General features: G+C 41.3%; 1 protein-coding gene across 3 annotated transcripts in view; it reads left to right on the top strand.

Moving 5' to 3' along the window:
• The window catches only part of ice2 (interactor of little elongator complex ELL subunit 2), a 60,306-nt gene that overhangs the window by 29,824 nt on the left and 14,153 nt on the right, over window positions 1-16,329 (top strand). The window contains exons 11-14 of one of the 3 annotated variants that reach the window (XM_031832862.1): window positions 1,847-1,976; window positions 8,155-8,239; window positions 8,755-8,805; window positions 10,218-10,470. In XM_031832862.1, the coding sequence (XP_031688722.1) occupies window positions 1,847-1,976; window positions 8,155-8,239; window positions 8,755-8,805; window positions 10,218-10,470 (519 nt within the window). Of the gene's footprint in view, window positions 1-1,846; window positions 1,977-8,154; window positions 8,240-8,754; window positions 8,828-10,217; window positions 10,471-16,329 lie in introns of those variants that run through there. The other 2 variants (XM_031832864.1, XM_031832863.1) reach the window with 2 other exon arrangements.

Raw genomic sequence — 16,329 nt, 5'->3', positions numbered from 1 at the left:
TTCACCCACGACTGCGCGGCCAAACACAACTCCAACACTATCATTACGTTTTTTTACGACACAACGGTGGTAGGCATGTTCACCGACAACGATGAGACAACCTTAAGTAGGAGGTCTGGTGTGGTGTGTGGTGACAGGACATCAACGACCATCAGTATACAACCGAGTCCTGCCCCAATATGCCACAGATGGAGCTGACGGAGATCAGTGAAGACCAGATCTACACCACAGATGGAGCTGATGGAGAAAGTGAAGACCAGAACTACACCACAGATGGAGCTGAAGGAGAGAGAGATCAGTGAAGACCAGAACTACACCACAGATTGAGCTGATGGAGATCAGTGAAGACCAGAACTACACCACAGATTGAGCTGATGGAGATCAGTGAAGACCAGAACTACACCACAGCTGGAACTGATGGAGATCAGTGAAGACCAGAACTACACCACAGATGGAGCTGATGGAGATCAGTGAATACCAGAACTACACCACAGATGGAGCTGATTGAGAGTGAGATCAGTGAAGACCAGAACTACACCGCAGATGGAGCAGACAGAGATCAGTGAAGACCAGAACTAGCATGGTAACCTATAGGCCCTGTAGAGAGGAAGCATGGTAACCAATAGGTCCTGTAGAGAGGAAGCATGGTAACCTATAGGCCCTGTAGAGAGGAAGCATGGTAACCTATAGGTCCTGTAGAGAGGAAGCATGGTAACCTATAGGTCCTGTCTGAACCCAATATAGTCTGTTAATATCTGAATATAGAGAGGAAGCATGGTAACCTATAGGTCCTGTAGAGAGGAAGCATGGTAACCTATAGGTCCTGTAGAGAGGAAGCATGGTAACCTATAGGTCCTGTAGAGAGGAAGCATGGTAACCTATAGGTCCTGTAGAGAGGAAGCATGGTAACCTATAGGTCCTGTAGAGAGGAAGCATGGTAACCTATAGGTCCTGTAGAGAGGAAGCATGGTAACCTATAGGTCCTGTAGAGAGGAAGCATGGTAACCTAAAGACCTTGTAGAGAGGAAGCATGGTAAACTATAGGCCCTGTAGAGAGGAAGCATGGTAACCTATAGGCCCTGTAGAGAGGAAGCATGGTAACCTATAGGCCCTGTAGAGAGGAAGCATGGTAACCTATAGGCCCTGTAGAGAGGAAGCATGGTAACCTATAGGTCCTGTAGAGAGGAAGCATGGTAACCTATAGGCCCTGTAGAGAGGAAGCATGGTAACCTATAGGCCCTGTAGAGAGGAAGCATGGTAACCTATAGGCCCTGTAGAGAGGAAGCATGGTAACCTATAGGTCCTGTAGAGAGGAAGCATGGTAGCCTATAGGCCCTGTAGAGAGGAAGCATGGTAACCTATAGGTCCTGTAGAGAGGAAGCATGGTAAACTATAGGCCCTGTAGAGAGGAAGCATGGTAACCTATAGGTCCTGTAGAGAGGAAGCATGGTAGCCTATAGGCCCTGTAGAGAGGAAGCATGGTAACCTATAGGTCCTGTAGAGAGGAAGCATGGTAACCTATAGGTCCTGTAGAGAGGAAGCATGGTAACCTATAGGTCCTGTCTGAACCCAATATAGTCTGTTATGTGAGTACATATGTTGTTGCAGTACAGTAGATCAATAAACGGACAGTAGTTGAGCTGCTGAAAAGCCTAGTTAGTGCGTAGGTCAAATTATCTTTTGAATTTCATGTGTTTTTCGGGCTTCAGACAAAAACAAATATTTCAACCAAAACAGTTTTTTGTTTTTAATATACTCCTTCTTTGTAAACATGTACCACACATCTGGTATATGCTGTTCACTGTGTTGAGTAAACCCTTAGTAAACCTGCGTGTGTGTCCTGCAGGTGGTCCCTGTCTATGTCCTGTCCAAGATGGAGTACCAGCTTTCTTATGGAGTGGAGAGTCTAACTAAGACTGAGGCCTGCCGGCTGTGGGCCGAGACACTACTACACTCCAGCACTGTCCCCTATATAGGTAAGATACTACTACACTCCAGCACTGTCCCCTATATAGGTAAGATTCTACTACACTAGAGCATTGTCCCCCAAATAAGTAAGATACTACTACACTGTCCCCTATATAGGTAAGATACTGCTACACTGTCCCCTGGGGCGACAGGGTAGCCTAGTGGTTAGAGAGTTGGACTAGTAACTTAAAGGTTGCAAGTTCGAATCCCCGAGCTGACAAGGTACATATCTGTCGTTCTGCCCCTGAACAGGCAGTTAACCCACTGTTCCTAGGCCGTCATTGAAAATAAGAATTTGTTCTTAACTGACTTGCCTGGTTAAATAAAGGTAAAAAAAAAAATATATATATATATATATAGGTAAGATACTACTACACTAGAGCATTGTCCCCTATATAGGTAAGATACTACTATACTGTCCCCTATACAGGTAAGATACTACTACACTGTCCCCTATATAGGTAAGATACTACTACACTAGAGCACTGTCCCTTATATATAGGTAAGATACTAATACACTGTCCCCTATATAGGTAAGATACTACTATACTGTCCCCTATACAGGTAAGATACTACTACACTAGAGCACTGTCCCTTATATATAGGTAAGATACTAATACACTGTCCCCTATATAGGTAAGATACTACTACACTGTCCCCTATATAGGTAAGATACTACTACACTGTCCCCTATATAGGTAAGATACCACTACACTAGAGCACTGTCCCCTATATATAGGTAAGATACTACTACACTGTCCTCTATATAGGTAAGATACTACTACACTGTCCCCTATATATAGGTAAGATACTAATACACTGTCCCCTATGTAGGTAAGATACTACTACACTGTCCCCTATATAGGTAAGATACTACTACACTGTCCCCTATATAGGTAAGATACTACTACACTAGAGCACTGTCCCCTATGTAGGTAAGATACTACTACACTGTCCCCTATACAGGTAAGATACTACTACACTAGAGCACTGTCCCCTATGTAGGTAAGATACTACTACACTGTCCCCTATACAGGTAAGATACTACTACACTGTCCCCCATATATAGGTAAGATACTACTACACTAGAGCACTGTCCCTTATATATAGGTAAGATACTACTACACTGTCCCCTATATATAGGTATGATACTACTACACTAGAGCACTTTCCCCTATATATAGGTAAGATACTACTACACTGTCCCCTATATAGGTAAGATACTAATACACTGTCCCCTATATAGGTAAGATACTAATACACTGTCCCCTATATAGGTAAGATACTACTACACTGTCCCCCATATATAGGTAAGATACTACTACTACTACACTGTCCTCTATATATAGGTAAGATACTACCTCACTCCAGCACTGTCCCCTATATACAGGTAAGATACTACTTCACTCTAGTGCTGTCCCCTATATATATAAGTAAGATACTACTACACTGTCCTCTATATATAGGTAAGATACTACTACACTAGAGCACTGTCCCCTATATAGGTAAGATACTACTACACTGTCCCCTATGTAGGTATGATACTACTACACTGTCCCCTATATATAGGTAAGATCCTACTACACTAGAGCACGGTCCCTTATATATAGGTAAGATACTACTACACTGTCCCCTATATAGGTAAGATGCTACGGCAGGGTAGCCTAGTGGTTAGAGCGTGTGACTAGTAACCGGAAGGTTGCGAGTTCAAACCCCTGAGCTGACAAGGTACAAATCTGTCGTTCTGCCCCTGAACAGGCAGTTAACCCACTGTTCCTAGGCATTGAAAATAAGAATTTTGGTTAAATAAAGGTAAAATAAAAAACTAGAGCACTGTCCCTTATATATAGGTAAGATACTAATACACTGTTCCCTATATAGGTAAGATACTACTACACTGTCCCCTATATAGGTGAGATACTACTACACTGTCCCCTATATAGGTAAGATACTACTACACTAGAGCACTGTCCCCTATATATAGGTAAGATGCTACTACTACACTGTCCCCTATATAGGTATGATACTACTACGCTAGAGCACTGTCCCTTATACACTCTCCCCTATATATAGGTAAGATACTACTATACTGTCCCCTATATACAGGTAAGATACTACTACACTAGAGCACTGTCCCTTATATATAGGTAAGATATTACTACACTAGAGCACTGTCCATTATATATAGGTAAGATACTACTACACTGTCCCCTATATATAGGTAAGATACTACTACACTGTCCCCTATATATAGGTAAGATACTACTACACTAGAGCACTGTCCCTTATATATAGGTAAGATACTACTATACTGTCCCCTATATATTTTTTTTATTTTTTTTTATTTCACCTTTATTTAACCAGGTAGGCTAGTTGAGAACAAGTTCTCATTTGCAACTGCGACCTGGCCAAGATAAAGCATAGCAGTGTGAACAGACAACACAGAGTTACACATGGAGTAAACAATTAACAAGTCAATAACACAGTAGAAAAAAAAGTCTTATCACATTGTAGGATTTTTTATTTATTTATTTGCAAATTATGGTGGAAAATAAGTATTTGGTCACCTACAAACAAGCAAAATTTCTGGCTCTCACAGACCTGTACCTTCTTCTTTAACAGGCTCCTCTGTCCTCCACTCATTACCTGTATTAATGGCACCTGTTTGAACTTATTATCGGTATAAAAGACACCTGTCCACAACCTCAAACAGTCACACTCCAAACTCCACTATGGCCAAGACCAAAGAGCTTTCAAAGGACACCAAAAACAGACCTGTAGACCTGCACCAGGCTGGGAAGACTGAATCTGCAATAGGTAAGCAGCTTGGTTTGAAGAAATCAACTATGGTAGCAATTATTAGGAAATGGAAGACATACAAGACCACTGTTAATCTCCCTCGATCGGAAACTCCACGCAAGATCTCACCCCGTAGGGTCAAAATGATCACAAGAACGGTGAGCAAAAATCCCAGAACCACACGGGGGGACCTAGTGAATGACCTGCAGAGAGCTGGGACCAAAGTAACAAAGCCTACCTTCAGTAACACACTACGCCGCCAGGGACTCAAATCCTGCAGTGCCAGACGTGTCCCCCTGCTTAAGCCAGTACATGTCCAGGCCCGTCTGAAGTTTGCTAGAGAGCATTTGGATGATCCAGAAGAAGATTGGGAGAATGTCATATGGTCAGATGAAACCAAAATATAACTTTTTGGTAAAAACTCAACTCGTCGTGTTTGGAGGACAAAGAATGCTGAGTTGCATCCAAAGAACACCAAACCTACTGTGAAGCATGGGGGTGGAAACATCATGCTTTGGGGCTGTTTTTCTGCAAAGGGACCAGGACGACTGATCTGTGTAAAGGAAAGAATGAATGGGGCCATGTATCGTGAGATTTTGAGTGAAAACCTGCTTCCATCAGCAAGGGCATTGAAGATGAAACGTGGCTGGGTCTTTCAGCATGACAATGATCCCAAACACACCGCCCGGGCAACGAAGGAGTGGCTTCGTAAGAAGTATTTCAATCTCCTGGAGTGGCCTAGCCAGTCTCCAGATCTCAACCCCATAGAAAAGTGTGTGAAAACCTTGTGAAGACTTAAAGAAAACGTTTGACCACTGTTTACATACCCTTTATTGGCAATGAAAGTATTGAGAGAAACTTTTGTTATTGACCAAATACTTATTTTCCACCATAAATTGCAAATAAATTCATAAAAAAATCCTACAATGTGATTTTCTGGATTTTTTTTCTCATTTTGTCTGTCATAGTTGAAGTGTACCTAGGATGAAAATTATAGGCCTCTCATCTTTTTAAGTGGGAGAATTTGCACAATTGGTGGCTGACTAAATACTTTTTTACCCCACTGTGTGTATGTATGTATGTATATACAGTGCCTTGCGAAAGTATTCGGCCCCCTTGAACCTTGCGACCTTTTGCCACATTTCAGGCTTCAAACATAAAGATATAAAACTGTATTTTTTTGTGAAGAATCAACAACAAGTGGGACACAATCATGAAGTGGAACGACATTTATTGGATATTTCAAACTTTTTTAACAAATCAAAAACTGAAAAATTGGGCGTGCAAAATTATTCAGCCCCCTTAAGTTAATACTTTGTAGCGCCACCTTTTGCTGCGATTACAGCTGTAAGTCGCTTGGGGTATGTCTCTATCAGTTTTGCACATCGAGAGACTGACATTTTTTCCCATTCCTCCTTGAAAAACAGCTCGAGCTCAGTGAGGTTGGATGGAGAGCATTTGTGAACAGCAGTTTTCAGTTCTTTCCACAGATTCTTGATTGGATTCAGGTCTGGACTTTGACTTGGCCATTCTAACACCTGGATATGTTTATTTTTGAACCATTCCATTGTAGATTTTGCTTTATGTTTTGGATCATTGTCTTGTTGGAAGACAAATCTCTGTCCCAGTCTCAGGTCTTTTGCAGACTCCATCAGGTTTTCTTCCAGAATGGTCCTGTATTTGGCTCCATCCATCTTCCCATCAATTTGAACCATCTTCCCTGTCCTTGCTGAAGAAAAGCAGGCCCAAACCATGATGCTGCCACCACCATGTTTGACAGTGGGGATGTTGTGTTCAGGGTGATGAGCTGTGTTGCTTTTACGCCAAACATAACGTTTTGCATTGTTGCCAAAAAGTTCAATTTTGGTTTCATCTGACCAGAGCACCTTCTTCCACATGTTTGGTGTGTCTCCCAGGTGGCTTGTGGCAAACTTTAAATAACACATTTTATGGATATCTTTAAGAAATGGCTTTCTTCTTGCCACTCTTCCATAAAGGCCAGATTTGTGCAATATATGACTGATTGTTGTCCTATGGACAGAGTCTCCCACCTCAGCTGTAGATCTCTGCAGTTCATCCAGAGTGATCATGGGCCTCTTGGCTGCATCTCTGATCAGTCTTCTCCTTGTATGAGCTGAAAGTTTAGAGGGACGGCCAGGTCTTGGTAGATTTGCAGTGGTCTGATACTCCTTCCATTTCAATATTATCGCTTACACAGTGCTCCTTGGGATGTTTAAAGCTTGGGAAATCTTTTTGTATCCAAATCCGGCTTTAAACTTCTTCACAACAGTATCTCGGACCTGCCTGGTGTGTTCCTTGTTCTTCATGATGCTCTCTGCGCTTTTAACGGACCTCTGAGACTATCACAGTGCAGGTGCATTTATACGGAGACTTGATTACCCACAGGTGGGTTGTATTTATCATCATTAGTCATTTAGGTCAACATTGGATCATTCAGAGATCCTCACTGAACTTCTGGAGAGAGTTTGCTGCACTGAAATTAAAGGGGCTGAATAATTTTGCACGCCCAATTTTTCAGTTTTTGATTTGTTAAAAAAGTTTGAAATATCCAATAAATGTCGTTCCACTTCATGATTGTGTCCCACTTGTTGTTGATTCTTCACAAAAAAATACAGTTTTATATCTTTATGTTTGAAGCCTGAAATGTGGCAAAAGGTCGCAAAGTTCAAGGGGGCCGAATACTTTCGCAAGGCACTGTATATATATATACATAGTGTTGTAACAATGTGCAAATAGTTAAAGTACAAGAGGGAATATATATATATATATATAAATATGGCTTGTATTTATAATTGTGTTTGTTCTTCACTGGTTGCCCTTTTCTTCTGGCAAAAGGTCACAAATCTTACTGCTGTGATGGCACACTGTGGTATTTCACCCAGTAGATATGGGAGTTTATCAAAATAGATTTTTTCTAATTATTTTGGGATCTGTTTAATCAGATGGTAATTTGTGTCTCTAATATGGTCATACATTTGGCAGGAGGTTAGGAAGTGCAGCTCAGTTTCCACCTCATTTTGTAGGCAGTGTGCATGTAGCCTGACTTCTCGAGAGCCAGGTTCGCCTACGGCGGCCTTTCTCAATAGCAAGGCTATGCTCACTGAGTCTGTACATAGTCACAGCTTTCCTTAAGTTTGGGTCAGTCACAGTGGTCAGGTATTCTGCCACTGCGTACTCTCTGTTTAGGGCCAAATAGAATTCTAGTTGTTAATAATTTCCACTGTGTCAAGTAATCATTTCTTTGTTTCCTCATGATTTGCTTGGGTCTAATTGTGTTGCTGTCCTGGGGCTCTGTGGGGTCTGTTTGTGAACAGAGCCCCAGGACCAGCTTGCTGAAGGGTCTCTTCTCCCTCTCTCTCTCTCTAGGTCATATCAGCGCCCACACTTCAAAGGTAGCTCTGCTCAGGAAGCTGCCAGAAAACTGGAAACCCAACGCTTCCTGTGACTTCAAGTGAGTGTCCTTAAGGACAGGAGAGCCATACTACAGAAATGCATCTAATCATCACTAGCTGTCCTCAGTGATGTATGTTAGAATGAATTATCTCATGTCTATCGTCCTCAGTCCAACCTGATGTTTATCTATTCTCTCTACTCTGCTCTCTCTCTTATCCTCTATTATCCTCTACTCTCTCTTTCTCCTCTCTACTCTCTTCTGTCTCCTGTCTCTACTCTCTCTTTCTCCTCTCTACTCTCTCTGTCTCCTGTCTCTACTCTCCTCTCCTACTCTACTCTGGTTTCCTTTTCAACTCTACTCTCCTGTCTCCTCTACTCTCTCTAATCTTCTGTTTCTCTCCTCTCTCTCCTGTCCTCTCTACTCCACTCTCCACTCTCTCTATCTGTCTCTTCCTCCTCTACTCTCTCGCCTATCTACTCATCTCTCTCTACTCTACTCTTCTCTCTCCTCGGTCTTCTCTCTCCTCTGTCTTCTCTCCTCTGTCTCCACTCTCCTCTGTCTCTACCCTGCAGACCAGCCAAGTCCCTCAACATACTGCATCATCTGCTGAAGAAGATCACTGGGTGAGTTGACTTCCTCTTACTGGTGAGTTGACTTCCTCTTACTGGTGAGTTGACTTGCTAAAGATGTAAAGGTGGTGTAATGTCTTCGAACCATTTATTGTAGTGTATTATAGTGTAACATTCATTTTATTTTGTCACACACCGGATAGATGCAGTGAAATATATGGTTTTACAGGGTCAGCCATAGTAGTACGGTGTCCCTGGAGCAAATTAGGGTTCAGTGACTTGTTCAAGGGCACATCAACAGATTATTCACCTTGGCGTCGCGGGTATTGGAACCAGCGATCTTTCGCTTACTGCCTCATCACCTAGTGTAGTTTTAGGGATGGGCATTTGAAATGATTTCAATATTCAATTAATATCATGATACAGTGCCTCAAGTCTTCACACCCCTTGACTTTTCCCCCCAAATGTTGTGTTATAGCCTGAATTTAAAATGGGTTGAATTGGGATTGTGTTTTCCTGGCCAACACACAGTAATACCCCATAATGTCAAAGTGGAATTAGATTTTTTTATATTTTTTATTTTTTTTACAAATGAATACAAAATTAAAATAAAGCTGAACTGTCTTAAGTCAATAAGTATTCAACCCTTTTGTTATGGCAAGTCTAAATAAGTTCAGGAGTAAAAATGTACCTCACAATATAATTTAAATGAGGCCTAACTGAATGATGAGGTTGAAGAGGTTGATTACTGCATACAATAGCTATGGGATCAGCAGTGGCATTCAGATGGACATAAATTAGGTTACTTACATTGTATCTTCCAACGCCCCTAGAATAATGTATATTTGCGGAAGCATTATGATGACTCAGGGACACAATGGTAGGGATTAAATGAGCTGGGCTTGGGTCATTGATAAGTCATTGTCTCAACGCAGCCTTATAATGCTGTGAAAGGATCCAGGAACCCAAGTGATTTGTTTGGATCCCATCCTCCTTATAAAATGAGCTTTGTTTCCAGAAGGTATCAGAATTGTCAATAAATGTCACACCCACAGAGCTGTAATAGTCTGGTAGCCAGTTATGGAAGTCTGCTGAACCGTTCAATGCCACCATTTAGGGAGGGCAGAGGACAGATATTATGGGGCATTTGTTAGTGTCAAGCAGAGACCCAATCAGTTCTTTAAAATACATCTTCAGCTGTTCCGAGCTGCCCTTCATAATGTCTTTGAATCCCACATGAACTATCATTGCCTCACTTTCCTGGTGCTGTTAAAAATGTTTGCGAGCAGCTTATTGATGACCTGTGCTGTAAAGGTTTTGCTTTAGGGACTGAGGCATTTCTCACCATTCAACTGCCCAATACAACGGCCTGAGAAGGGAATGGAGAAAGCCTCCCATTCCTACCCTTCACACAATTGTGTCTTTAGGTTATCTGCGGGCCACTATCTGATCTGTGTGTCTAATAGGTTATCTGAGGGCCACTATCTGATTGGTCATAAGGCAGGGGAGCCCTTCGTAACCATCTTCAAGGCAACGGAGGGGCGGAGGATTGTCCGAGAGGCCTATAACCTGCACCAGACCCATAGCAGTGTTCCCCCTCCCTCTGCCCTCGGCCCTGTACCCTGGGTACCGCTGGACCCCACGCTGGTCCTACCCTTCCACCAGAAACACAGCCGGCCACCCTGTACCTTCCCCCCTCCAGACCTGCAACAACACAAGGTAACCTTAACCCCTAATCTTAACCCCTAACCAGACCTGCAGCAACACAAGGTAATCTTAACCTCTAATCCTAACCCTATTCCCCAATCAGACCTGCAGCAACACAAGGTAATCTTAACCCCTAATCCTAACCCCCAACCAGATCTGCAATAATACAAGGTAACCTTAACCCCTGATGATCCTAACCTTATTCCCCAACCAGACCTGCAGCAACACAAGGTAACCTTAACCCCTAGTCTTAACCACTAATTCTAACCCCCAACCAGACCTGCAGCATAGACAGAAGGTACAACAGATGTGAGAGGGGGAAACATTTTTACATATCGCAATATTATACCAATACCAAGTATCAATTAATACAAATTAAAAAACATGTCATCCTATAGTTGAACCCTAACCCCAACCCTAACCCTATAGCTGAACCCTAACCCCTAACCCTAACCCCAACCCTAACCCCAACCCCTAACCCTATAGTTGAACCCTAACCCCTAACCCTAACCCCAACCCCTAACCCCTAACCCTAACCCTAACCCTAACCCTATAGTTGAACCCTAACCCCAACCCTAACCCCAACCCTAACCCTAACCCCAACCCTAACCCTAACCCCAACCCTAACCCCAACCCTAACCCCTAACCCCAACCCTATAGCTTGTTCTCCAGCTTCTTTTTAAATAGTGAGCCAACATGGTTTGGCACTTATTTCCATGACTGATCAATATGCTGTCTCTCTTCAACAGACATCTTTTTATTTTATTTTATTGAACCCTTATTTCACCAGGTGAGTTGACTGAGAACACAGTCTCGTTTAGAGCAATGACCTGGGGAATAGTTACAGGGGAGAGGAGGAATGAGCAATATGTTTGGAACATCAAATTGCAATAAAATCACAGTAACGAATCAGTATACAAATAGAATCGTCAAAATGGCAACACAGTGCATTCGGAAACTATTCAGACCCCTTGACTCGTTTCACATTTTGTTACGCTACAGCCTTATTCTAAGATTGATGAGGGAAAAAACTCTTTAATCCAACTACACACAATACCCCATAATGACAAAGCAAAAACTGATTTTTTGAAATTGTTGCAAATAAAAAATGTATAATGTATTACAAATAAACAACTATCCCATTTGCATACAGGACCAGTCAGAAGATGACACAGCTACTCATTCCAGGGGTTTTCCTTTATTCGTACTATTTTCTACATTGTTGAATAATAGCAAAGACATCAAAACTATGAAGTAACCAAAAAAGTGTTAACTTCACTAGGGTAGGGGGCACCATTTTCACCTCTGGATGAAAAGCGTGCCCAAAGTAAACCGCCTGCTACTCAGGCCCAGAAGTTAGGATATGCATATAATTGGTAGATTTGGATAGAAAACACTCTATTTGAACAGTTTTGTAAACTTTAATGTCTGTGAGTATAACAGAACTGATTTGGCAGGTGAAAACCTGAGAAAAATCCATCTAAGAAGTGGGATTTTTTTTATGTTTGTAGTTTTCTATTGAATGCCATTACAGTATCCATTGACTTAGGACTCAAATTGCACTTCCTATGGCTTCCATTAGATGTCAACAGTCTTTAGACTGTTTCTATTCTGAAAAAATGAGAGAGTAAGACCACTCTGAATGAGTGGACCCTACAGTGTCCCAGAGATTTTTCATGCGTGCGACCGAGAGCGCGCCTTTCTTGTTTACCTTTTATATTGACAACGTTATTGTCCGGTTGAAATATTATCAATTATTTAGGCTAAAAACAACCTGAGGATTGATCATAAACATTATTTGACATGTTTCTATGAACTTTACGGATACTATTTGGATTTTTCGTCTGCCTGTTGTGACTGCGCGTTTGAGCCTGTGGATTAGTGAACATAAACGCGTTTTTTGGATATAAAGAGGGACTTTATCAAACAAAACAAACATTTATTGAGTAAATGGGAGTCTTGTGAGTGCAACCTTATGAAGATCATCAAAGGTAAGGGATTCATTTTATTGCTATTTCTGACTTGTGTAACTCCTCTACATGTGGTTGGATTAACAAGTTAACCGATGTATAACACTTGTATGTTTTATGAATTTTTATAATAAGTACTTCTGTTTTTGAATTTGGCGCTCTGCAATTTCACTGCATGTTGGCCAGGTGGGACGCTACCATCCCACGTCCCCTAGTGAGGTTAACCTGTCTAGGACTGGGGTTCCGTCCCGCAACAGCCAGTGAAAGTGCTGTGCGCCAAATTCAAAACAACAAAAATCTCATAATTACAATTCCTTAAGCATACAAGTATTTTACACTATTTTAAAGATACAATTCTCGTTAATCCAGCCACAGTGTCTGATATCAAAAAGGATTTACAGTGAAAGCACCACAAACCACCAAGCCACAGAAAAACACAGCCATTTTTTCCAGCCAAAGAGAGGTGTCACAAAAAGCAGAAATAGAGATAAAATCAGATGACACTGAAATCTTCATCAGATGACACTCATAGGACTTCATGTTACACAATAATAATGTATGTTTTGTTTTGATAAAGTTCATATTTTTTTCAAGAAATCAGAGTTTACATTGGCACGTTACTACGTTCAGTAGTTCTAAAACATGCGGTGATATTGCAGAGAGCCACATCAATTTACAGAAATACTCATAATAAATATTGATAAAGACTATTATACATGGAACTTTAGATAAACTTCTCCTTAATGCAACCGCTGTGTCAGAGCAAACCATGCAATAATTTGAGTACAGCCTTTAGACAACAAAGCAGCCAAAAAGATACCTGCCATATTGGGTAGTCAACATTACTCATATGAGTTCTGTTAGACATCATTCAAACAGTTTTAGAAACTTCAGAGTGTTTTTTATCCAATATGAATAATAATATGCATATATTAGCATCTGAGACAGAGTAGGAGGCAGTTCACTCTTGGCACGCTATTCATCCAAAAGTGAAAATGCTGCCCCCTATCCCAAAAAAGTCAAACAAATCAAATATATTTTTGATTTTTGATTCTTCAAAGTAGTCACCCTTTGCACATTCTTGGCATTCTCTCAACCAGCTTCATGTGTTAGTCACCTGGAATGCATTTCAATTAACAGGTGTGCCTTGTTAAAAGTTAATTTGTGGAATTTCTTTCCTTCATTTGTTTGAGCCAATCAGGTGTTGTACAGAAGATAGCACTATTAAAGACCAAGTCCATATTATTGCAAGAACAGCTCAAATAAGCAAAGGGAAACGACAGTCCATCATTACTTTAAGAACTTTGAGTGCAGTTGCAAAAACCATCAAGTGCTATGATAAAACTGTCTCATGAGGACTGCCACAGGAAAGGAAGACCCAGAGTTACCTCTGCTGCAGAGGATAAGTTCATTAGAGTTACCAGCCTCAGAAATTGCAGCCCAAATAAATGCTTCAGAGTTCAAGTAACAAACACATCTCAACAGCAACTGTTCAGAGGAGACTGCATGAGTTACTGCAAAGAAACCACTTTGCAGTAAAGGACACCAATAATAAGAAGAGACTTGCTTGGGCCAAGAAACATGAGCAATGGACATTTGACCGGTAGAAAAACAATCCATTGGTCTGATGAATCCAAATTTCAGATTTTTGGTTCCAACCGCTGTGTCTCTGTGAGACGCAGAGTAGGTGAGCGGATGATCTCTGCATGTGTGGTTCCCACTGTGAGCATGGAAAAGGTGTGATGGTGTGGGGGTGCTTTGCTGGTGATACTGTCAGTGATTTATTTAGAAGTCAAGGCACACTTAACCAGCATGGCTACCACAGCATTCTGCAACAATACCATCCCATCTGTTTTGGGTTTAGTGGGGTTATCAGTTGTTTTTTTAACAGGTTAATAACCCAACACACCTCCAGGCTCTGTAAGGGCTATTTGACCAAGAAGGAGAGTGATTGAGTGCTGCATCAGATGACCTGGCCTCCACAATCACCCGACCTCAACCCAATTGAGATTGTTTGGGATGAGAGTGTTTGTTTGGACTGCAGTATGAAGGAAAAACAGCCAATAAGTGCTCAGCATATGTGGAAACTGTTGGAAAAGCATTCCAGGTGAAGCTGGTTGAGTGAATGCTGAGAGTGTGCAAAGCTGCCATCAAGGCAAAGGCTAATTTGAAGAATCTAAAATATATTTTGATTTGTTTAACACATGATGTATGTGTTATTTCATAGTTTTGATGTCTTCACTATTATTCTACAAAGTAGAGAATTGCCAAAGTAAAGGAAACCCCTTGAATGAGTAGGTGTGTCCAAACTTTTGACTGGTACTGTTCAGACCCTTTACTTAGTACTTTGTTGAAGCACCTTTTGGCAGTGATTACAAGTCTTCTTGGGTGTGACGCTACTAGCTTGGCACACCTTTATATGCAGAGTTTCTCCCATTATTCTCTGCAAATCCTCTCAAGCTTTGTCAGGTTGGATGGGGAGCTTCACTGCACAGCTGTTTTCAGGTCTCTCCAGAGATGTTGGCTTTTGCTGGGCCACTCATGGACATTGATACTTGCCTCGAAGCCACTGCGTTGTCTTGGCTGTGTGCTTAGGGTCATTGTCCAGTTGGAAGATGAACTAGACTAGTCTCCCAGTCCCTGCCACTGAAAAACATCCCCACAGAACGATGCAGCCACCACCATGCTTCATGGTGTCAGGTTTCCTACAGACGTGACACTTGACATTCAGTCCAAAGAGTTCAATCTTGGTTTCATTAGACCAGAGAGTCTTTAGGTGCCTTTTGGCAAACTCCAAGTGGGCTGTCATGCTCCTTTTACTAAGGAGGGGCTTCCATCTTTCCACTTTAGCATAAAGGCCTGATTGGTGGAGTGCTGCAGAGATTTGGTATTTTATTAGGATCCCCATTAGCTGTTGCAAAAACGAATTAACTAGGAAGTCGGGGCACCTAGGAAAAATATTCAGATTACAAAGTTATCAGTTCCTAAAATAACTTTTCAGATATTTTATCTGATCAATTAGTCTTCTAATTAATGAATTATTTACTGTACCTCCCGTTAGTCTCATTCCAAACGTCATAAATTGTTGGTTATCTGCACGAACCCAGTCTTCACTATGAGTCATCCATACATCAATTGTCTTAAATCATTTATTTATTACTAAGTAATTCACAGAAATGCATAAACAAACATGGTAAATATGGTTACATGAAATGATAGGAGAATGTGCCATAGTGGGCTAAACCGGCATGGCGGCTTGTTAGACAAAAGGGGGAGTGGGGGTCAACTAAAGTCACTACAGTTAATGATTATAACAATTGAAATGCTAATCCTTTACACTTGAACACTGACTCATTCGGGAACAATTGCAATCAATATATATATTTACGCTCAGTGTGTCGTCTTGATCGCTGGTGAAAAGTTTGTTTTTGGTAGAATTGTCTGTTGGATGTTTCGGCAGTTGTCGTTCTTCGTATTCAATGATACCGAATTCCTAGCTGCAGACTAGTAATCAATATCAAAGACTTGTTCTTATTCTGTCGTTATCGATAGTCTAAGAGTTTAACCACGTGGTATGGTTAAAAGATTCAGGTCTACAACCTTTGTCCTTCTAATGGAGAAAAACATGGTCTGCAACCTTTAGCCATCTCGTAATTGAGGTAAGCTTGGTCTGGTGATAATTTCTCAAAGTTGGGTTTTATTCGGAATGGCAGAAAAGGGCTGTCCCAGGATGTCTGACCTTAACTGGGCTCAGGGGCGGTCCTCTGATTTAGTTCAAATCCAATTCCCTTTTTGAGTTTTCCTTCATTAAACAGTCCAAAATCACATTGTAAAATTGTGTAAACAGTATCATACTCACTCATTCATCTTATTCAACAATTAGATGTAAACCTTATATCTG

The sequence above is a fragment of the Oncorhynchus kisutch genome, linkage group LG10 (assembly GCF_002021735.2).
Source record: "Oncorhynchus kisutch isolate 150728-3 linkage group LG10, Okis_V2, whole genome shotgun sequence".
In the NCBI taxonomy this organism is placed as follows: domain Eukaryota; kingdom Metazoa; phylum Chordata; class Actinopteri; order Salmoniformes; family Salmonidae; genus Oncorhynchus; species Oncorhynchus kisutch.
The sequence above is the reverse complement of the archived record's forward strand: the minus strand, read 5'-3'. Positions and strand labels throughout refer to the sequence as shown.